This window comes from Engraulis encrasicolus, unplaced genomic scaffold, assembly GCF_034702125.1.
Source record: "Engraulis encrasicolus isolate BLACKSEA-1 unplaced genomic scaffold, IST_EnEncr_1.0 scaffold_28_np1212, whole genome shotgun sequence".
Taxonomy (NCBI): Eukaryota; Metazoa; Chordata; class Actinopteri; order Clupeiformes; family Engraulidae; genus Engraulis; species Engraulis encrasicolus.
In genome coordinates, this window is record NW_026945577.1 from 1,240,543 (window position 1) to 1,264,195 (window position 23,653).

The following is a 23,653-nucleotide window of genomic DNA, read 5'->3' on the forward strand; positions in this document are numbered from 1 at the left end:
TCAAAAAAACATCTTAATTTATTCCCAAAAACATCAAAAAGGTTATGCAACATCAGCAGACAACTAGCAAACAGCAATACCTTTTGGGAAAATATTTGGAGTAGGCCTATGTTAAAAAATGTTTTAATGAAAACAAAATCTGTCCCCATTAGAATAGCTCAGATCTCGGACAGGGCTGAGCCTAAAAATGCAGCATCACCGGGTACTGACAAGTCAAGGGTAGCGTGAGCAATACAACAGCATATTGAAATTTGCAGAAATGATCCTTTAACTTTTCAATGTCTATTACAGTGTGCCTCTCGTGGAACAGTGTGCATTATGCAGCTACACATGTTTTTTGTTTTGTTTGGCACAACTTTTAGATGGATTTCTACATGCTGCGTAGCTGCCTAACATAATATGTATTGTGACGTGTGTGTGTGTGCGTGTGTGTGCGTGTGTGCGTGTGTGTGTGTATATGTGTGTGTGTGCGTGTGTGTATTCATGTATACACAAGCACAAATCAAAGCACACCTCTTTTCAGAGAGGCTGAAAAGTTGAGCATTGAGAAAAGGTTACACACACACACACATTTAACATGCTGCCAACCCTTTACACACACACACACACACACACACACACACACATTTAACATGCTGCCAACCCTTTACACACATAGACTTCCTGCCCCGCCGTCTTAGTATTCATCACACACACACACACACACACACACACACACACACACACACACACACACACACACACGCACACACGCACTCACACACACACACACACACACACACACACACACACACACACACACACACACACACACACACACACACACACACACTCACACACACACACACACACACACACACACACACACACACACAAGTTTACTTAGTGCTATCTGTGCTGATGAAATAGTACAGGAGATACAGATTGTACTGTTGTCATCTCTCACACACACGCACACGGCTGTACCTTCTGTATACATCATGCATACAAACGCACACACAGGCGCGCGCCGTGCACACACACACACACACACACACACACACACACACACACACACACACACACTCCGTTATCACTATTCACATTATTCAATGTGCTTTTACATGACAGTCATGACTATCGAAACCCTGTGTGTGTGTGTGTGTGTGTGTGTGTGTGTGTGTGTGTGTGTGTGTGTGTGTGTGTGTGTGTGTGTGTGTGTGTGTATGTGTATACGTGTGTGCAAATGTCCATACATACACCTGGGTGATTGTATACAGTATGTGTGGGGGGTGTTTACAAATGTACATCCGTATGTATATGTATGTGCTGTTTACAGTGTGTGTGTGTGTGTGTGTGTGTGTGTGTGTGTGTGTGTGTGTGTGTGTGTGTGTGTGTGTGTGTGTGTTAGTACTTACTCCACGTGCTGCCGTAGCCTCTGGCAGAGTGTGTGTGTGTGTGTGTGTGTGTGTGTGTGTGTGTGTGTGTGTGTGTGTGTGTGTGTGTGTGTGTGTGTGTGTGTGTGTGTGTGTGTGTGTGTGTGTCGTGACTGGCGCTACCCTCCTTCATACTTCACTCACGACCTCACTCGCGACCTCACTCGCGCCGTCACGTGACCCAAAATGACGTCACACGCCGTGGCGCGAGCTGCCGTGGCGCGACGTCGTGCACCCCAGATTTTTTGTAACTTGTCGTGCGCCACCAGCGACCATACAGGTAGGCGGACAAATCAGGAGTTGCGAAGAGAGGCTACAACTACTGTAGGCTACTACAGAATGGATCCTGCATCATTTTGAGGATAATAAAATGTCCTAGAGAGTTATTTTATCTTCTCTCTTAAATGTTGTTCAGTGAAACAATTGTTTACTTTGTTCAGAAGCACGTTGTGTTCGGCGATCTATTTATAAATTCTGCCGCCAGAACAATGCTCTCACATGGTCTTGGAATGATCTGGCAATGTAGGCTAACAAAAAATATATGTTTCAATGTGGTAAGTCACAAGTCAGACGTTCAGTAGCCCTACAGCAGCCGTGTTTGGCTTTCTATGTTATACATCCGTAGAACTCACGCTGCGAGTTGCGAAAGATACTGCCGTTTCTCTCATGAACAGCAGAGGGCACTTCCGACAATGCGAGCGAAAGCGCTTTTGAAGTATGAATAGTCTGTCGCAAGTGATGACGTCATTAATGGTTCTCGCGCCACACGCGCCAAAGTGCGCACGTGAAGTATGCAGAGCCCTTTACTACACATGTTGCCGTAGCCTCTGGCAGAGTGTGTGTGTGTGTGTGTGTGTGTGTGTGTGTGTGTGTGTGTGTGTGTGTGTGTGTGTGTGTGTGTGTGTGTGTGTGTTAGTACTTACTCCACGTGTTGCCGTAGCCTCTGGCAGAGTGTGTGTGGTGTCCGCTCTCGTCGGTGCAGCACCTCTGACCCCAGACGGCTCTCACTGTAGACGTCTCGATCCACCAGGTAGCGCCCCCTGCGGACCACCTCCGTCCCCGTCGCAGACACCGACGCATGCGGCCCGGATCCGGATCCGGACTCCGGCCCAGTTCCAGACGCATGCGGCCCATGTCCAGGCCCTGGGTCTGGGTCTCCGGACGCTAATGCTAACGCTACAGGCTCAAACGCAGACGACTCATGCCCAGCAGGGGACTCCTCCGCTGGGCTGCTTTCATGGTCCATCCCCGTCATATACAACCACAACCACAACCACAACCACCACTAGTCATGGGTTGTAGCAAGGGAACGTCAGGCAGTGACACACACACACACACACACACACACACACACACACACTCCTTTGGTTTATCTTACTCTCTCTCTGACACACTCTTTTATATACACAGACACACACAGGCATGCCACACACACAGGGGCACACACTCACTCTCACACACACACACACACACTCACTCACTCACTCACTCACTCACTCACTCACTCACTCACTCACGCCCACTCTCACTCACAGACAGACACACTATGTCTTCTTCTTCTCCTCTTGTCTTCTGTGTGTTATTGTCCGGAGTGTCCTCAACCTGTTCCGAGGAAAAGACGAGGTGTAAGAAGGGTACAAAACCATGAACACACACACTACACACACACACACACTACACACACACACATACACACACACACAGTAAGCCAGCAATAAGAGTATGCCGAAGAAAATCATTCTGACATCATCTAGAAAACTGATTCTCAAAGTGTGGTCCGGGGACCACTGGTGGTCAGCGACAGAGCTCAGGTGGTCCGCGAGGGGATTTCTACTTCTCCAAGACAAGCTCAGTAGTCTATAATTGTAACATTATTACAAAGCTAAACATAGCTGAAGTATAGTCTTGTAATAATAAAAAGTAAGGGATTTGTATCAAAATTAGCAGGTGTGTGTGTGTGTGTGTGTGTGTCAGGGATTTATATGTAAAAAAAAAAAAACAATCACATTCACATTTGTTTCCTGGACTCTTTTGAGATAATCCCCACATCTATCTTAGAGAAGACAAGGTGGAAGCACCAACCACCCGCTGTCCTGTCTATAACGGCTGCCTGGAAACACTCACAAAACCCTGCTGCTCTCCTACCGCGCGACTGTCTTTGCGTCTTTCATTAATGTCAGCAAGCAGTTCGCTTTAAAGGTCCATAAAGGTCGGTGTTCACAAATGCCAAACTCTTCCCGAGGACCTGCTATACTGCTGCCAGCCTGCCACCCCCGACCGACATATCTGCCTTGAGCAGTCCTGTGTCTGAGGTAGGCTGTTCAATCACAACAACAACCATGTGTGTTTGCCAGGTCTCCAAATTAGCTGTTTTTATGACCAGCCAAAATGGCTCGTAGGTGTCAATCTATAGCCAAACACAAACACACACTCACTAATGGGCCAAAGTGGCTAGTAAGTTGCCCTTTTCTACCAGCCAAACTAAAATTTCACCTGAATTTGGTTTTGCTGATGTTAAATTAGAACCCTTGGGTTTTGTAGATAATTTGGAACCATTTCTGGAGGGTCTCACCGTTAGGCTATGTTTACAGGGCATCCCTAAGAAATGGTAGCCTATAACAAGAAGCGTAGCTGCTTCACAAAGTGGTCTGACACGTTAATGACAACTTCATCTACCAAGTCCCAAGCCCCTTTCATAAACAGGTTTCAGGATCTTTGTAAACTGTGAACCGTAAGGCTTTAGTCACCTTAAAAAGTCAGCCACACGTGCCCTTTCGAACGTCAGAAGAGTTTTGACTTCCATACATTTGATACATTGTCACACGTACAGCGTTGCAGTTGCAACAATGTCACGTTAAAGAGAGAAGTCGTACCATGTGTCCCGAGTTCTCTAAAACGTGCCAACGAATCAGTGGATTGCCTTTTAATCAACGTTTTGAATATTTCTGATAGGATCAATCCTAGCTGCAAACCTGCCACTGACAGTCAAGTTACCAGCACAGCTCCTCGGCATGTCAGTAGAAGAACTGTGCAGTGCTAAAGGGAATTTGGCCGGTTAATTTTTGCTAAAGGAAAGAAATTAGATGTATCGCTTACCCAGTCCGTTATTCGCAAGGGATTCCCGATAGCGGCGCCTTTTATTACTGCGAAAAGGAGACGCTCCAAGTGTCTAGTTACAGTTTAACGTGGGAATGTCCTTTTGCTTCCACAGGAGCTGCGTGCTTTCCCGTGATCATTTGATCAAACCCGGCGCTGACGTCATTTAAAGAGAAGCAAGGCGTGATGGGAAATGTAGGCTGGGCATATTGGCAAACCAGCGTGATTGCTGTTGATATGAACATGATTTGAATTCACTGTTTTGTTGTACATTGTTAATTGAATGAATTGTGGGATTTTTTTTTTAAATGACCGTGTCGATTTCGGGACAGGCATACCGCGGGCACCACGCCAAACCACAGAGATAATATTTAGGCTAATATTTACCATTTGCATTTCACAGTTGCTAGCCTGGGGTCATTAAATGATTGTTTATTTAGGATGTGCTGACAATGTGTGTAGAATGTGTTGCAGTAATCTCTCTCTCTCTCTCTCTCTCTCTCTCTCTCTCTCTCTCTCTCTCTCTCTCTCTCTCTCACACACACACACACACACACACACACTCACACACACACACACACACACACACACACACACACACACACACACACACACACACACACACACACACACACACACACACACACACACACACACAGGGCCGGCCCAAGCTTTTATGCCCTAAGCAAAATTTAAATGGGGGTGGGGGGGGGGGGCATACCACCACCTACTTAGCATCAGATGCTTCATAAGCGCTGTGGGGGCCCTAAGCCATCGCATCGCTTATGCACCGGCCCGGCCCGGCCCGGCCCTTGGAGCTTCAGGCCGAATACTCAACTCTGCCACCTTGTGGACTCAGGAGGGAGTTACAATTTAAAGAATTTGTTTCAGACAGACAGACAGACGGACGGACGGACAGACATACCCTCTTATAGAGATCCTAGGACGCATCTAAAAACACAGACAGACAGACACACACACACACACACACACACACACACACACACACACACACATGCAGAATAAAAATATTACTCAAATTCGAACAAATTGGATTTTTATTCTCCAGAATTTACATTGACACAAAAATTACTGCTAAATTCTAAAGTAGGCTTGACAGCAGCCCTAAATGGATCCCTCTCAGCAAGCTCTTTCTTCTATTAATTCAATACATAGGCCTAGGCCTACTATTCCATTCAACTCTTTTCAGTGTTAAACCTGATGTGTTGTCACACATCTGTAAGCTGTTTAGTATAGACAGAGGCAGACTTTCCAGTAGGCAAACGAGGCAGTTGCCAAGGGCCCCGGCCAAATTTGTCCCCCATAGGGGCCCCAGCTGTCACACCAATCGTGGCACACAAATAAGTAGAACTAGGCTTGATCTTAATTTGCCACTTATAAATGAATCAACCATTTATGTGAGACCAGTGTGAGACAAAACACTGAAATAGCACCAAAACACAGGATTTAATGTCTATATGATAACTTCTGAGGGCCCTATGTTTATATTTCGCCAAGGTCCCCAAAGTGACTAGATCCACCCCTGAGTATGGGCCTCATAGCCCTGGTGAATTGGGGTTAAGGAGTTGAACTGTACATCACAGGGTTGCAGGTTCAAGTCCCACCTTTACCAATCCCTTCCTCCCTCCATGGCTGAAGTGCCCTTGAGCAAGCCAGGCACCTATCCACACACTTACTCCAGGGACTGTAACCAATACCCTGTAATATCTGTAAGGCGCTTTGGATAAGAGCATCAGCTAAGTGTAATGTCATGTATATCTTGATTACAGTATGATGACAGTAAAGCTGACAGCCCTGTTGTATTGGGATATTGCATGGCGCTTCACATCCTTTGCCTGATTATCATCAAATTTCAAATCTCTTCGAGACTTCGTCTGACCCAGAGAATAACAATTAACATTTCCCAAACGGCATAGTCAACACGCCTCCCTTGGTTTGCTCATGGTTGTATGCTTCCCTACAAAGTGGGAAGAGTTACCAATTTTTCGGAAACTATATTGTATTGCTCTTGGCCTGACTAGAAGCAATTCTGAAGGTGTTGCATCTCTAGGAGGGCACGGCCTGGCTACCACATCCTCCCCCTCGAGTGTGTGTGGACAGGACCACTTGCTCCTGCTTGCATGCACCTGCTCAGCCCAACAGAGGGCACCAAAGTCACCATCAATTGGCAGGGGTGAGTGTAACCAGAGACTATTGATAGGGTTGTCCATTGTACCTACATGTAATAGGACTGTGTTGTTACTGAAAAACACTACAAAAAAACAAGAACCCAACACAACTTTGATTCGATCAGTGCAGAGTCAGCTGATTGTAAGACAAGTACACATGTTATTCGGATAAGTTACTTGTGTTGGAAGGAAACTGCAACTTTTTTTTACGTTTACCTTTACTTTTCTTTTCAGCCTTTATTGGTTTTTGTGAGACAGGATAGTGGAGGAGAGACAGGAAATGAGCTGGGAGAGAGAGATGGGGAAGGACCGGCAAAGGACCCGTACAGGGAATCGAACCCGGGTCGACCGAGTGGTAAACGTGTGCCCTACCATATCAGCCACGGTAGGGCCACGCTTACGTTTACTTTTGACACCCCTGATAAATCATGATAGCTAATATCAGCAAGAAATGGGTCTCATGGGCCCAGCTCCAATTCATCTTCTCAATCATTTGTTTAGAAAGAAAGAAATAAACAAATAACAGACAAACCAACAAACAAGGTAAATCACACAGGGACCTACGTGTAGTTATTGTTTTTTCATCATTAACATGTTTATTTTGCTTTTATAAGAAAATTGTATTTATAGTGTGGAAAACCCAACACTCCCACAATGACGGTCAGACCAATATATTTCTTTTCAAAGTTGACATAAAGTAGGATACATTGGTGCGCAGCAGGTGCACGGGTGCAATGGATGTAACCAACAGATAAAAATAATAGTTAAATATCCTGCACACTTATTTTTATTCAGGTGCATTGGCTGATGTCTCAGTGAGTTCCTTAAAGTCTCACTCAGACTTCAGACTCTGATTAAAGTCCAACCGACTGAAAAGTCAGCTTTCAAAACAAGTAGTTTGCTTTGACCATAACAGTCGGTTTTGCACTTTTAAACACAAAAGTGTTCATATATGGAAGAAATAATGCCAAAACATTGTAGTGAGTGAACAATACAGTTGTATAAATAAAGAACAATAAAGATACACAGAGATAATAAATAACACAAACAAACACACACAACGGTAGCAGCACAGGACATCACAGCTCTCATCAGTCACCTAATTTACAGACACATACATATATTTTTAACACATTATGTGTTGTTTTTGACACATCTGTGTGTCTTTTTAATGGCAACACATTTTGTGTTGGCTTTAGCACATCTTTTGTGTTAAAAGCTTTCACACATAATATGTGTTGTGTTCAAATGAACACAAAATGTGTTGTCCTTAACTAGACACACGGATGTGTTAGAACAGTGGCTCTTAACCTTTTTTCCTTAACGCATCCCCTTACCCGAAGACAAGCCGTGCACCCCCAACCCAAACTTCTACATGTGTATACTTGCTAAAAAATGATTTTAAGTGATTAATTGCAATGATTCTTGCTTGGGACATTAATCAATACCTTAATGACTTTAACTGGGGACCAAACATGTTTTCATTTTGTCATAAATTGACCTAATTATAATGTTCCCAAGCAGAATTTTGGTCGCAACCTCAACACAAACAAAATTTGTGCACCCCCTGAAATCTCTGGTGCACCCCCAGGGGGTTCCCGCACCCCAGGTTAAGAACCACTGTGTTAGAAGACAACACACGATGTGATACTTTTAACCAGGGCTTTGAACCGGTTCAAGGAACGAAAACGAAAACCGGGAACTTTTTGTATTTTACAAGGAACAGAAACGAAACCGGAAACATTATCATTTTTTATGTTCTGGAACGGGAACACTTATTTTTAAAAAAAGGTAACCGGTTAATACCGGTTAATACCGTTCCTCAAACAAAACAAAAAAAGTAATGATTTTCCTGTGCACGTTACCATGACGGCTGAGTTTCACGTCCTGTGTGACATCAGACATTCGCTGACTGAATGGAGAGAGGGATTACAAAGTCTCCACTACACATCTTAAATAAGAGAAACCACTATCATACGAAAGGGGCGAGTTTCCATTGCATCACTGTTAGACATTGCAGAGAATCGCGTTTAAAGCGCACCGAGAATTTTCTTCCTGACAGGAACGAAATTAACCGTTCCGGGAACAGTATTTTTTTGTTCTAACCGGTTCGGGAACGTCAATTTGTTGGTGGAACTCATAACAGGAAACGTTATAATTCCGTTTCTGTTCGGAACGAACCATTTGGAAAAAAATAACGGTTCAAAGCCCTGCTTTTAACACATCTGTTTTGAGAGTGTACATCGGGGGTGTCAAAAGGAAAAAGGAAAAGGAAAATCATGGTGTAAGTACATCATTAGCACATGATATTACATAGCTGTTACACCATTAACACCACTGTACCTAATAGACAGACTGTGCTGTTATTGGAAATATATACAATATACAACATGACTACGGTGATTACTACTCCTAAATGCCATTGTGCGAGGTGGCCAGGCCAACCTGTCGAGCCAGCATGTCGCGATCCTTCATTAAGGTCTCAAGTTCATGCAGAACGCCTTGATGTCGTCGTTTTATATTTTATTACAGTTTTTTCTTCAGCTTCACAAGGCCAATAGTGCCCGTAGTTAAAGAGTCACCCATATATACAATATACAACATGTATACAGTGATGAATAGTCAGTGTTGCCAGATGGGAAATGCAGAATTATTATACCAAAACCTCAAAATTATCGTTTTTGGGGGCTTATTGGGAGAAAACTATTGCACAAGACCCAACTTGTTGTTTCAAGGCATCTAAATGAACTGAATGACAACTCTGAAATGATCGTAAATCATGTTTTTTTTATCGTACAGAGGACAAAATGGACACACCTATGGTACAGATACGATAATTATGGTACATCTGTTAACACTACCACTCCTAAATGCCATTGTGCGAGGTGGCCAGGCCAACTCGTCGAGCCAGCATGTCGCGGTCCTTCATTAAGGTCTCATAGCACAGCTTCTCCACCTGTCTCTCCAGGTCAAATCTCAGATGGTTATCCCTGATGCGCCTCAGCTTCTGCTCCAGGTTCATGCAGAACGCCTTGATGTCGTCGTTTTTGGGTCGGTCTGTACATTTCTGAATGTACGTGTCCATCGTATGTAGAAGGAGACGCTGTTTGATCGCTGGTTGACCCCTGGTTGTAACGCCAGGTAAGGGTTGACCCCTGGTTCTAACGCCAGGTGCTGGTTGAACCCTGGTTCTTGCGCCAGGTAAGGGTTGATCCTTGGTTCTAATGCCAGGAGATGGTTGAACCCTGGTTCTAATACCAGGTGAGGGTTGACCCCTGGTTCTAAGGTCAGGAGATGATGGTTGACACCTGGTTCGTTTTGGCATCTTCACAGGCTGACGGTACTCTCGTCCTCCTTCTTCTTCCTCCTCCTCTGCTTCCTCCTCCTCCTCCACTCCACTCATGACAATTTCAACTTCCTGATGAAATAAATGAAGCATTCAGATGAGAGACATAAAAATAATCTTTGAATAATTTATAATTGGATTTATTTGTATTGATTATTTTATTGTGAATATGTTTTCCCACGTAGTCACCAATTACCAACTAGACATTCATTCCATAGGATTATCAAGGACAAACTAATCAGGACAGTATCTCTACCTGGACTACAACTCCATGCACAAATGGCAAATAAAGAACTTTGACTTTTTGACTTTGACTTTGAATCGACTCTGTAAATGTTGAGTTTAAACACTTGACGTCATACATAACAGTGTCATAACAGTGTCGTAACACACTCATGCATGTGTCATCAAAAATTATGTCAATGCCATAAACATTTTATGAATATGTCATTAGGTGACATTCGATTATGGTAAAGACAGCCCCATCAATGTCAACTTTTCATTACCGTAAAAGGTTAATGTTTAGGACTCATCTATGACTGTGTCATGACACTGCTTTGACACTATTATGACACTGTTAAGTCATATGTATGATATCGGCGTCAAGTAAAGTGTAACCAAATTTTTTACTGTGTGGCCTCTTTTCAACAGCAATCTCAGCATTACACTTGCTCTCGAGTTTTACAGTCTATTGCAATGCTATTGCTAGCCCACAAGCAGAGGGAATTCAATAGAGGCATTTTAATATTGCATGCTCAGCTTGCAAAGGCCCCTAAGGAAAACATACTCATTATCCTCCTCGAGGTTATTATTAGTGTTGCACCGATACCGATACCAGTATCGGTGGATCGGCACTAAAATGGTGGTATCGGTATCGGCGAGTACCAACAAATAGGGCACCGATACCATTTACAGATGCTTGTATGACACTTAAACAGCCTTGAACTTAGTTATTTCATAGAGGTATTTAAAAAATATTTAAAAAATCAGTCGGATTCACTTTGTATTAGTCTTTTTCCTGATTCACAAAGGTAGGCAGCAGCCTGACAAACCATGCAAAGATTTTACATCCATGCAGTATACACACTAGGCCTTCATATATATACATTTCAAATAGGGTGGTATCGGTATGATATCGGTATTGGCTGATACTGCACAGCCAGGTATCGGGGCCAAAAAATGGTATCAGGGCCAAAAAATGGTATCTGTATTTGGCATTCTTGACAGCAAGCAGAACCTGAAGGTCTTCGCTTGCCCCTAAGCCGCTAAGCATACCAATTGCAATATGCCCGTTTATTTAATAATAAACTTTATTATTTAGCATGCATGCGGGCAAGCATGAGACTGAAGACACACAACACACTCACACACAACAAACAACAACTGCGTTGACACATACACACAATACAACTAGTAGGTAATAAAACAATTGAGTTCATCTCATATTAAGCATTCAGCAGGCTATGCATACTTCATCATGTTTTCTGAGCAGATGCAGTCTAGTTGTTTAGTATGCGAGTGGGGAGGAAAGGGGCTGCAGGCCTCCTCATCTTGCCCCGAAGGCAAGCATACTAATTGCAATCCCGCTGCTTATTATTCTGTATGGGCTTACGGGCAAGTAGAGAGGCCAGACACACACACACACACACACACACACACACACACACACACACACACACACACACACACACACACACACACACACACACACACACACACACACGCACGCACACACACACGGACGCACACATGCACGCACACGCACGCACACGCATGCACACACACACACGCACGCTCGCACACACACACACGCATGCTCGCACACACACACACATCCCCCATGAGCATGTAGACATGTTCATATGAATGAACGCACACACACATGCACGCATGCACACACACACACACACACACACACACACACACACACACACACACACACACACACACACACACACACACACACACACACACTCAACAACACAGACAGAGGCATGCATATGAGAACAGTTTGAGACATCACCTACCACACACACACACACACACACACACACACACACACACACACACACACACACTACAATACAATACAATACAAAATAAATTAATGAGTAGTAGGCCTAAAGACTGAAACAAAGCTATTATTCTGAGTAACTTTACCCCCGCGTCGTTGTCCACAGGTCGTTCCCCTTTTGGAATCGCATTTTTCTTCAAGTACCGGTGTTTGTCACTTGCCGGCGTGAAGTCGTCCTCGTCGAAATGCGCGCTGCAAACGCGGTGGTCTAGGGTGCGCAGCGTTTCCAGCGAGGTGCCGACGTCGAACTGAAGCACCAGCATCCACAGCTTGAGCGTGTCCTCGTCGCCCGGCCGGAGAGGCAGACGATGGAAACTCAGCGCTCTGTTACTACGGCGCATTTTGTTGCCGCAATTCGGGAATACACACTCTCGCACCATTGTCATTCACGACCACCACCAACTAACCAAGATAAACCCTACTTTGACTTAGCCTTCTCTTCTTCTAAGCAGACGGCAAGACATCACATGAACAGAAAGGGAAAATGGTGGATATAATAACACAACGATCCAGGATATCAAAGTGCCCGTGCGTAACGGCGCGCGGGGAGTTTCTGTCCCGGTATCGTATGGAGGCTGTGGTTTATTTGGGTTTTTGATTGCCGTGCCCGTGTGCCTGAGGGCGCACCACAACGCGCATGTGTGGTTGCTGGAGCAACGTTTACACTCTCTCTCTCTCTCTCTCTCTCTCTCTCTCTCTCTCTCTCTCTCTCTCTGACCATGTGGAGTGGAATGAAGAAGATGCCGATGCACCATAATGTGTATGGGTGCAAACTAGCACAATTATAAAGTCCAATTGTGTATAATAAATCACTCAAATTCTTGTTAAGTCACATTTGAGAGGCGTGCACTTTTTAATACCTTGTCCTGTCCAACTGATGATGAGCATGATTTCATATTTTCCTTCCATTATGGGAAGAAGAAGAAGTCTATCCGACGTACTATGGTGGAATATGTGTGAGCATATGCCAAGACGGGAGCAGTCTTTTACATTAGGCCTACATTACATTACATTACATTTCATTTAGCTGACGCGTTTATTCAGAGCGACTTACATTTACTGTTTTTCAGGGTTACATTCCCTGGAGCAATGTGGGGTTAGGTGCCTTGCTCAAGGGCACCTCAGCCATGCAGGGAGATGTAGGGAGAAGTCAGGGGGGATTTGAACTGGCATCCCCTACATTGAAAGACCAACTCTCTAACCACTATGCCACGGCTGCCCCACCACTAGGCCACGGCTGCCCCAGTCTTACTCCAGAACACCCTGTATGTCTAATGATGCACCCGTGTCTGATGGTCAGTTCTACAGTAGCACAGGTAAGAGAAGTCATGCTTAAACCCGGTCTCGTCATTCTTGTATTCATAAAGAACCCTTAGGTACTCGACACTGTATGTCGGCAGCGTAGGCCTATGGTGCCTTATTGACCCTCCCGCATGCCATGATGCCATAGAGGCCATTAACTAGCAGAGTTGGCGTGGAACATTGGTAAACCTAAGGAAGAAAAATCCGCACTCACAAACTGCGTCTCATTATTTATTTATATTACCACCATGTCCAAAAAGCAAACGCGTTTCGGCTATCAAGCCTTCATCAGTGCGTGGTGAGTGCATATTTTTCTTCCTTACGTTGATACATTTTATTGCGCACCCAAAGACTTTCGTTTTTCCAAGAAGTTGAGCGCGTCCTTTGCCAAAACATTGGTAAACCTCCCTCCCAAAGCCTCATACAGTGTCGATGCCGTTGGACTGGGAGACTGGTCTCTTGGTCCAGCGGTATTGTTCTGTGTCTCCCATTGCCGGACTGTTGTAGTTGACGAGGTCGCAGGTTCGATCCCCGAGGGGGACGAACAGGTGCAAGATGACCTCCGTCACATGTGCTTCAGATCTACTCCTATCAGGCTAAAAAGTGAGGATGTCTTGAGGCAGCAGACACAAAGGGTCATGTGATATACGAAGGTCACAGACACACACACACACACACACACACACACACACAAATCTCTGGATTGACAACACTGTATGCTGTGCTAGTGGTCAAATTCCTGGGTGAGATTTCTCTAAACCAAAGTTGCTTACTACATTAGCTACTTTGTTGTTTTCAATGCATTTTCCCATTGGCAACTACCGAAGTTGCTAACAGGTTAACAACTTCTCTTTTGAGAAATGCACCCCAGCAGTGCCAGAGCATTTTCAGCATTTTGGGTGTTTTTTTAAAAAAAAAAGATCTCACAGAAAATGGTCAGAAAATAACGAGCTAATAATCTAATGTATTAATCAAACCAGCAACATATTTGCTGAGACTTCAATTCATCACTCACAAGATAGCAAGGTATAGATGTGACTTTTATTATTTTTTTCTTTTAAAAAGGCAAGCCGGCTTGAAAGTATGGTGCTGGTGTTTACACATACGATACGTGTCCTTTCATCATTGACTTTTTGTGATGGTGTATTGTCAAATCATGTTTGGAGGTTGGGGTGCACACATCCACAAAGTAGTAATCCAGGGGTCCGTATCTCAAAAGCGTCTTTGCTAACGACGGTAGCAACGTCCTTCGTAAGAGCGACTCAACTCTCTCTAGACAGCGACGCTCACCACTAAATCCAAGGGAATGGTAAGACGGTCTGAAGACGGTAAGCAACGACAAGAATCGAGAAACGGACCCCAGGTGCCAGACAAAAAGTGGTAAGCAGTGTGATGAAGTGGTCCGCACACTGGGTATTAACTCCAAAAATATAACTTTATTTCATTTTTACATACGCCAACGTTTCGATCCAACAGAGGGATCTTCCTCAGGCCTAATCACAAGCTATATACCAAGATATATAAAGAATTAAATTGCAAATTATTCATCAACCAAAATAAAGGTATTCAAAAAGGGAAAAATCCAGGCAACTCCAGGTGAAGAAGAGGAAGTCCATTAAAAAGCCTTTATTGTCTTAGGGCTAAAACATGATTAAAAAAAGCCAACATGTTTCGACCGCACTGGTCTTCATCAGGGCTTTGTCGACAAAAAAATAAAGGTATGTTCAAAATATAATTCATAATGGTATGTGGGGTTTGTAATAAACTGTGACACCCACACGTCACACACGCTATTTAAAATAGTATATGTTAAATGTGTTTAACTTTGTTGCTTTGTCACACATACACGTATGAATTACATACTTTCTCGTTTCTTTAACATTAAAACGATTAAACCCCTTAAAATCTAAAGGAATGTGTGGCCTCCGCTAGAGAACAACTGGAGGAGATAGTTGATTATGATTTTAGAAGATGCAGACAACCTTAAAACAGGAGGAGTGCTGAGATGCTCTCTCTCTCTCTCTCTGTCTCTGTCTCTGTCTCTGTCTCTGTCTGTCTCTCTCTCTCTCTCTCTCTCTGTCTCTCTCTGTCTCTCTCTCTCTCTCTCTCACTAACACACACACACACACACACACAAACATACACACACACACACACACACACACACACACACACACACACACACACACACATGTATGACGGGCAGATGTGTGTTAATGCCACATGCGTTTATGGCCAGACATGGTGATAATACAGATCACTGCTTAATTGTGCTGCTCTACTCTTACTGAGGCCTTCACTGGAAGCACCCTCAAAGTAGAGACTTTACAGCCAGTAGCAAAGTATGGAAACACCATCTCCGTGAAAGTGTGTGTGAAGGTGTGTAGATGTGTGTTACTATCAGGGTCAGAAAAAGACATCTTTCCTCTGTCCCTGTCCAGCTGCACTCTGATCCTCTGGAGTTTCTGCTTCACTGTGAGGAGAGTGGATGGCTTTGGTGCGGCACATGCTCTATATTTACCATCTTTATACCACATATACCACTGTCCACTCATGGAGTCATTGTCCCCCTTCCTCTGGAGAGACTCTGTCATCACACCCACATTCCACCATGTGTTCTCCCCAACCTCCACATCCCAGCAGTGTGTCCCCGAGTTAAAGCCCTCAGAGCCCAGTACATTGGCATAGTAATCAAATCTCTCTGGGTTATCAGGAAGCTGCTGTCTCTCATCACCACATCTCACACTGGTCAAATCCTCAGACAGGATGAGAGTAACACCTGCAGTGTTGGGATCCAGAGTGACAGGAGCTGTGGAGAGGAAGAACACACACATGAGCTCAACACTGGTGGTGTGTGTTAGGGGTGTGAATGATGGTCACAAGAGCTGAACACTGAGTGGTGTGTGGTATGGATGAACACTGAGTGGTGTGTGTTATTACGAGTGGTGTGTGGTATTATGAGTGGTGTGTGTTATGGATGAACACTGAGTGGTGTGTGTTATGGATGAACACTGAGTGGTGTGTGTTATGGATGAACACTGAGTGGTGTGTGTTATGGATGAACCCTGAGTGGTGTGTGGTATTATGAGTGGTGTGTGTTATGGATGAACCCTGAGTGGTGTGTGTTATTACGAGTGGTGTGTGTTATGGATCAACCCTGAGTGGTGTGTGGTATTATGAGTGGTGTGTGTTATGAGTGGTGAGTGTTATTATGAGTGGTGTGCGGTATGAGTGGTGAGTGTTATTATGAGTGGTGTGTGGCATTATGAGTGGTGTGTGTTATGGATGAACACTGAGTGGAGTGTGTTATGGATGTGAGTGATGGTCATTATTTGTATGCAGAGTTGGGCTCCAGAGTGACAGGAACTGCAGAGATAAAGACTCTTATCCATGGCAACAGTACAGTTACTGTTTGTATTTCAGTTATTACTGAATATGACATGACAGGAAGTAGATAGTGTGTGTGTGTGTGTGTGTGTGTGTGTGTGTGTGTGTGTGTGTGTGTGTGTGTGTGTGTGTGTGTGTGTGTGTGTGTGTGTGTGTGTGTGTGTGTGTGTGTGTGTGTGTGTGTGTGTGTGTGTGTGTGTGTGTGCGCTCACTGTATTCCACAATCTCCTGCATCTTCTCCCAAACTCTGAACTTCAGGTTGCCCAGGTGCTTTGCCACATGGATCAGAGCTCCTGAAAGCCTCTCTGGATCCTGCGGTGTGCACTGGGCTCTGGAATAACATTCAGGAGTCAGTACTCAGTACTGCTGTGGGTTTGGGTTCAGAACTACAGACAAGAGAGAGACAGGAGACACATCACTCACCTTTCCATGGTGTTCTTGTTGTTCTGGTGGAGATAAAAGATATATTGAAAAACAATTTTAGGATGAATTATTTTTTTGTCTGTTTGTTTGTGTGTGTGAAAGATTCATGTGTCAAAGGTTCATACACAAGTCCACAATATTTCATGCAGAAGGTCCCCCTGCCTTCCATCCCCGTGTCTTCAGGGGCTGCTGTGCGTGTGTGTGTGCGTGCGTGCGTGCGTGCGTGCGTGCGTGCGTGCGTGCGTGCGTGCGTGCGTGCGTGTATGTGTGTGTGTGTGTGTAAAAACACAAGTGTTCAGAATTGTGCCCCCTGTCCCAGATGAGCCTGGCATTTCATCCCCTTCTGTGTTCATGTCACCCCTTCTCAACAGTCAGCCCAGCCCCCAGTTGCTGGTGAGATGGTACAATGCCGAAGCCCGACGGGCTGGACTCAAACACAGACAAAAAAATTAGAATATCTTGTCGGGCTCGGGTTGGTATCGTAAAAATTATAAAAAGCCAGAGGACACGTTTCAGTTCATGCAGACATCAGTTTTTGTGATAAAAATAAGTAATTGAATAAAATGCATAAATGAAGGCTGGTTGTGCGAGAGATTTCTACCACAAATTACACGTGTGTGTGCATGCATCTGTCTGCCACTGTGAATGCATGCAACCTATCGAACTTTCCACCAACTTAACACCAGTTAAGGAAACACACAGGCATCAGTGCAGCTCAGTTGGCTAGATGGAAACGCAATTATGGAGTTGTCAAAGCGCAGTCTTTGGTGTCACCTATGTTGTAGTAGGCCTATGCCTTTCTTGGCTTGAAGGTAGAATATAAAATGACGAAGTTTAATCACAGCATTCAACAACCTGCACTCGCAGTATGGACTAGCAAGAAGAGCATATGGATAGGAGTGAGATGCACAGACGCTACGAAGACGACAAAGAAGGCAAGGGGAAGAGAAGTTTACTTTCATTATGTCCACCCCGTGGCATCATTTTGATATCATGTCATGTCCTTCACGTAGGTTCTTATTTGTTGCCACCTTTACCGAAATAGACAAGACACTCGTTTCAGGGTAGGCCTATGTAACCTAAACCCTTTTAGCTGGTGGTAGCCTACTCCATGACAGGGCTGCTAGTTATTTCTAACTTTGTAACTAATTTGTAACCGAATAACCGAGTAATAATGGAATTGACTGCTGGTCTCAGGCTTTGGTCGGGCTTGGACACAAATATTTTAATTAATGTCGGGCCCGGGTCGGAGAACTTTTCTGTCTCTAGGTAGCCATGTTATGTTCCCCACCTCATTTGTAGGCAGACATCTTCATGTTTACCCTGTTTCCAGATAGTTGCTGTAGGCAGCTATCCTCCCTCTCCCCTTGGTCAGATAGTTGCTGTAGGCAACCATCCTCATTCTTTTGTATATATTGTATATTGTATATCTGTATTTTCATTCTGTACAGTAATGTATGCTTCTCATATCTTCTTCGTATTTGTTTATTTTAGTAAACCACGGTTTCATCAAGGCCTGTGTGTGACCTCATTGGGATTATTCATCTCTGTTCTGGCTGAACAGCCTTGTGTCGTTTGCGGCAATCCTGACCTAGCCCTATACAGTCCTTTTTTGGGTGCATCACACCGTACCATTTTTTACAATGAATCTGTGTGTGTGTGTGTGTGTGTGTGTGTGTGTGTGTGTGTGTGTGTGTGTGTGTGTGTGTGTGTGTGTGTGTGTGTGTGTGTGTGTGTGTGTGTGTGTGTGTGTGTGTGTGTGTGTGTGTGTGTGCGTATGTGTGTGCCTGCGCATGTGTGCATGCTCATGTGTGTGACTTGGTTTGAGCTCACCTGTAAAAATGTGACGTCATCAGCTTCCATCTCCTCTTCAATGGTTCTGATTGTGCCTGAAAGAGATGAGATCTCTCTGCTCATCTCCTCAATCTTCTCCTTCATCTTCTGACTCTTCTGCTCCTCTTCCTCCCTCAGTGCAGATATCCTGGCTGCCTCTTCATCTCGTAGAAACTGGTGAAGCTTCTCAAACTCCTGTTTGATCTGCCTCTCAGTCTGAACAACTTGAGTCTAGAACAGAATTTCAGATTAATGGTTATAGCTTTAATTACTCAAACTGTATTGGCATACTTTATTTTTCGTGTTCTTACCTTTACTATGAGAGAGAGAGAGAGAGAGAAAGAGAGAGAGAGGGAGAGAGAGAGAGAGAGAGAGAGAGAGAGAGAGAGAGAGAGAGAGAGAGAGAGAGAGAGAGAGAGAGAGAGAGAGAGAGAGAAGAGAGAGAGAGAGAGAGAGAGAGAGAGAGAGAGAGAGAGATATTGAACAGGTGTATTACCACAATGCAGCACTACTGCACCACCCAATGCTAGAGAAACCCACACTATGGTGTCTATTCAGTGTAAGCACATCAACAGCCATGAGTCTTGCCTTAATGTGTTCAGCTGTTTCATCACAGGTGAGTTTTTCTTTCTTATAAACCTCCAACTTCTTCTTTAGGGGCTCCATAGTGGCATTCAGCTCCTCCTGAGAGAGAGAGAGAGAGAGAGAGAGAGAGAGAGAGAGAGAGAGAGAGAGAGAGAGAGAGAGAGAGAGAGAGAGAGAGAGAGAGAGAGAGAGCATGGAACAAAATTGTAAAACACACACACACACACGTAAGCACACACATGTAAACACACACATACACACCAGTGGTGTAGTCTACGTAGAACGCAGGTATACACAGTATACCCACTTCAAAATTTCAGGGATTTCAGTATACCCACTTCATATTGATTGATCCATTATTTAGAATGGCACAATAGTATATACAGTATACCGTCAACAATTCTCAAATATACAGTATACCCTCCACACAAAAAGTAGACTACACCGCTGACACACACACACACACACACACACACACACACACACACACACACACACACACACACACACACACACACACACACACACACACACACACACACACACACACACACACACACACACACAATATTCTCACCTTTCTCTCACAGGCCGCCTCGTCTACAGGAATAATTCTATGCCGTTCATGCAGCTTTGAGTCGCGACACACCAGACACACCAGCTGCTGGTCTTCCTTACAGAACAGCTCCAGTTTCCTCTTGTGCTTTTGGCAGAGGCCTGTCTGACCTCTCTCCCTCAAGAAGGTCTCACACAAGTTCCTCAAGGCCAGATTTTGGGGAATAATTCCCTTTTATGACTTCCTCCTGTAGACTGGACATTCTCGGTTTTCTTTAGTCTCCCAGAATGTGTGCAGACAGGCCTTACACACACTGTGGCTACAAGAGAGGATGACGGGGTCCTTGAAGATGTTGATACACACAGGACAGGTCAGATCCTCTTCTAGGCTGGAAGCCATTTCTCCCCTATAGTCAACGTAAAGCAAGTAACAGAATGTTTTGCTATGAATCCACAATCGTGTGATTCCAGTCCTTACAAACACACGCACACGCACACGCACACGCACACGCACACGCACACGCACACGCACACGCACACACACTCACATCAGGGCTTGACATTAACTTTTTCGCCTGCCTAGCGGTCTTCCCTAGCCATCCACCTATTCTACTAGACACATTTTTTTTTTCTTTTTTTATCATGACGCTGTACATGTAACCTCAGAAGATGAGTTGATTAAAGCAAGAATATGAGTGCATGGGTTTCTATATGGAAATAAAACAAACAAAGAGAAACTGAGTAACTGAGCTTGTTCTTGAACTTCAATACAAACAGTTGATACACAAGGGGCAAAGTGCAAAATAGACGCTATTCTGATATGTCATACCATAGAATAAGCTACCTGCCAAATTGGCTAGTGACACTAAAATTGTTACCAGCCACAGCCAAGCTTTACCAGCATTTGGCCAGTTGGCAGGTGCCAGTGTCAAGCCCTGCTGACAAACACACACACACACACACACACACACACACACACACACACACACACACACACACACACACACACACACACACACACACACACACACACACACGATTTCATGTACCGAACAACGTCCTGTAACCTACTGATCTATAACCTTTTATCTGTGTCTGTTAATGCACAACACTCGAATACACAAGGTATTTGACAACTCTTCTTTCACTTTCATGAGTTGGGAAACAAACCAGTCTCTGTTCTCCCTGTGAACTATTCTCCCCCGTGTTCAGTTCTTTAAAAGACTGAGCTTCACAAATCTGTGAAATATGTTCTGGAATATCACTCACTACAAAGTAAGTTCTGAATTAATAACGTACCAGAATAGTTCTGCAGGTGTGCTTTTGAACTCAGCAGCCGTTTGTCACTGTACTTCACTTCCTCATTCAGGTAAAGGGAGGGGCTGGGCAGGAACTTACAGGAACTAGAATCTCATTGGATGCCATACAGTAAGAGCACGTCTGTTACTAATGTTACTGCAGGTCAGGTGAGAGCGATACAGTACAGTCATGACCACTGTTGCCAGATTGGGCTGTTTCCCGCCCAATTGGGCTGCTTAGGATGGCTGTGTGCGGGTAAAAATGGCATTTAGCAGAAAAACCCTCCCAATTTTTGCCATAGAAATCAATAGAATTGGGCGGGATTTTGTGCTTCTAGGCGGGTTTTGAGCATTTTTTCAGCCTCATCTGGCAACCCTGGTCATGACCAGTCCAACACACACAGAGGTATGAAGGAGGGACTTACAGGAGCTGGAACGTTATTGGTTAAAAGGTCACACAATAAATCAGAACCTGTTCTGTGTGAACCACTTATCAGGTGGCAGAGTAAACAGAGGAGGGTTTTGTGTGTTTCAGAATGGATAGAAGTGGCTGTGCACTAATTTAAAGGTGTGTGTGTGTGTGTGCATGCTTGCTACCTCCTTCAACTGTCTGACACTTTTGTCTGGCACCTGCAACAAGTGACTGAGGTCCCAGGTCAGCTCAATATTACGGTGCATCAAACGCCCCAACGTTTGAAAATACTGCTCTGCTTTTGCAAAATAGTTCCTTTCTATTAACATAACACCCCTGTAAAATCTTAGCGATTTTGGTTGATGATAAAGGGTGGGACAATATGCTTGAAATTTTGAATGGCTGTGGATGGGTGATTAAAGCTAAATCCTTGAAAAGTGTGAAAAGTGTGTTTTTACACTATTTTGTTCATAACAAACATAGTAAAGAGAATCATTTGGAAGAATGCTCCAGTTCCCTGTCCACTTTCCCAGATTTTAAATTCCTTGTGCGTCTTTTTTAGAGCCTTCCTTCAGCAAGGTCTTAGCCCCTATTTGCTCATAATTTAGCCATGTTCAAACATCAATGTATCCACCCTTTAGCCATTTGTTGGGGTTTTGATGTCCTGGGGAAGTGGAGAAGCAACTGGAGCATTCTTCCAGATGACTGCCCTTACTGTTTTTAATGGAAACAGTCTCAAAATGCACTTTGCACAGATTAAGCTAAAAAAGCCCATTCACTACCATTCAAAATTTCAAGCCTATTGTGCCACCCTTTAACATCAATCAAATGTTCTAGAAATTTACAAGGGAGTTATGATAGTGCAAAGGAACAACACTGCAAGAGCAGAGTTGGATATCACAAAGTTTTCATTTTCGAGGGGCGTTTGATGCACCCTACTCAATATGGATGTGTCTTTTTTGGTAGCCTATGAGCAGTGGTGAAAGTAAGCCGGTGCACATATAAATCAGATCCTGTTCTGTGTGAATCACTTATCAGGTGACAGAGGCAGTTTTTTGTGTGTTTCAGAATGGATACGTAGAAGTGGCTGTGCATTCATTTAAAGGTGTTTGTGTGTGTGTACATGCTGGCTATCTCCTTCAACTGCCTGACACTTTTGTCTGGCACCTGCAAAAAGTCACTGAGGTCCCAGGTCAGCTCAATATTACGGTGCATCAAACGCCCCAACGTTTGAAAATACTGCTCTGCTTTTGCAAAATAGTTCCTTTCTATTAACATAACACCCCTGTAAAATCTTAGCGATTTTGGTTGATGATAAAGGGTGGGACAATATGCTTGAAATTTTGAATGGCTGTGGATGGGTGATTAAAGCTAAATCAATAAAAAGTGTGTTTTTACACTATTTTGTTCAAAACTAGTACAGAGAATCATTTGGAAGAATGCACCAGTTCCTTTTCCACTTTCCCAGATTTTAAATTCTGTGCATCTTTTTTTAGAGCCTTCCTTCAGCAAGGTCTTAGCCCCTATTTGCTCATAATTTAGCCATGTTCAAACATCAATGTATCCACCCTTTAGCCATTTGTTGGGGTTTTGATGTCCTGGGGAAGTGGAGAAGCAACTGGAGCATTCTTCCAGATGACTGCCCTTACTGTTTTTAATGGAAACAGTCTCAAAATGCACTTTGCACAGATTAAGCTAAAAAAGCCCATTCACTACCATTCAAAATTTCAAGCCTATT

The 23,653-nt window shown here is 44.1% G+C and overlaps 1 protein-coding gene and 1 pseudogene across 1 annotated transcript in view; both read right to left on the reverse strand.

The window, feature by feature from the left end:
* The window catches only part of slc26a5 (solute carrier family 26 member 5), a 52,239-nt gene extending 47,580 nt beyond the window's left edge, over window positions 1-4,659 (reverse strand). The window contains exons 1-2 of the mRNA XM_063193089.1: window positions 4,512-4,659; window positions 2,339-3,017 (exon numbers count right to left, since the gene is read on the reverse strand). Coding sequence (XP_063049159.1) covers window positions 2,339-2,670 — 332 coding nt within the window. The 5' untranslated portion in view covers window positions 2,671-3,017; window positions 4,512-4,659. The remainder of the gene's footprint in view (window positions 1-2,338; window positions 3,018-4,511) is intronic.
* A 10,970-nt stretch (window positions 4,660-15,629) lies between these two features.
* On the reverse strand, window positions 15,630-21,546 carry LOC134443185 (zinc-binding protein A33-like; annotated as a pseudogene).
* Window positions 21,547-23,653: the final 2,107 nt, after the last annotated feature.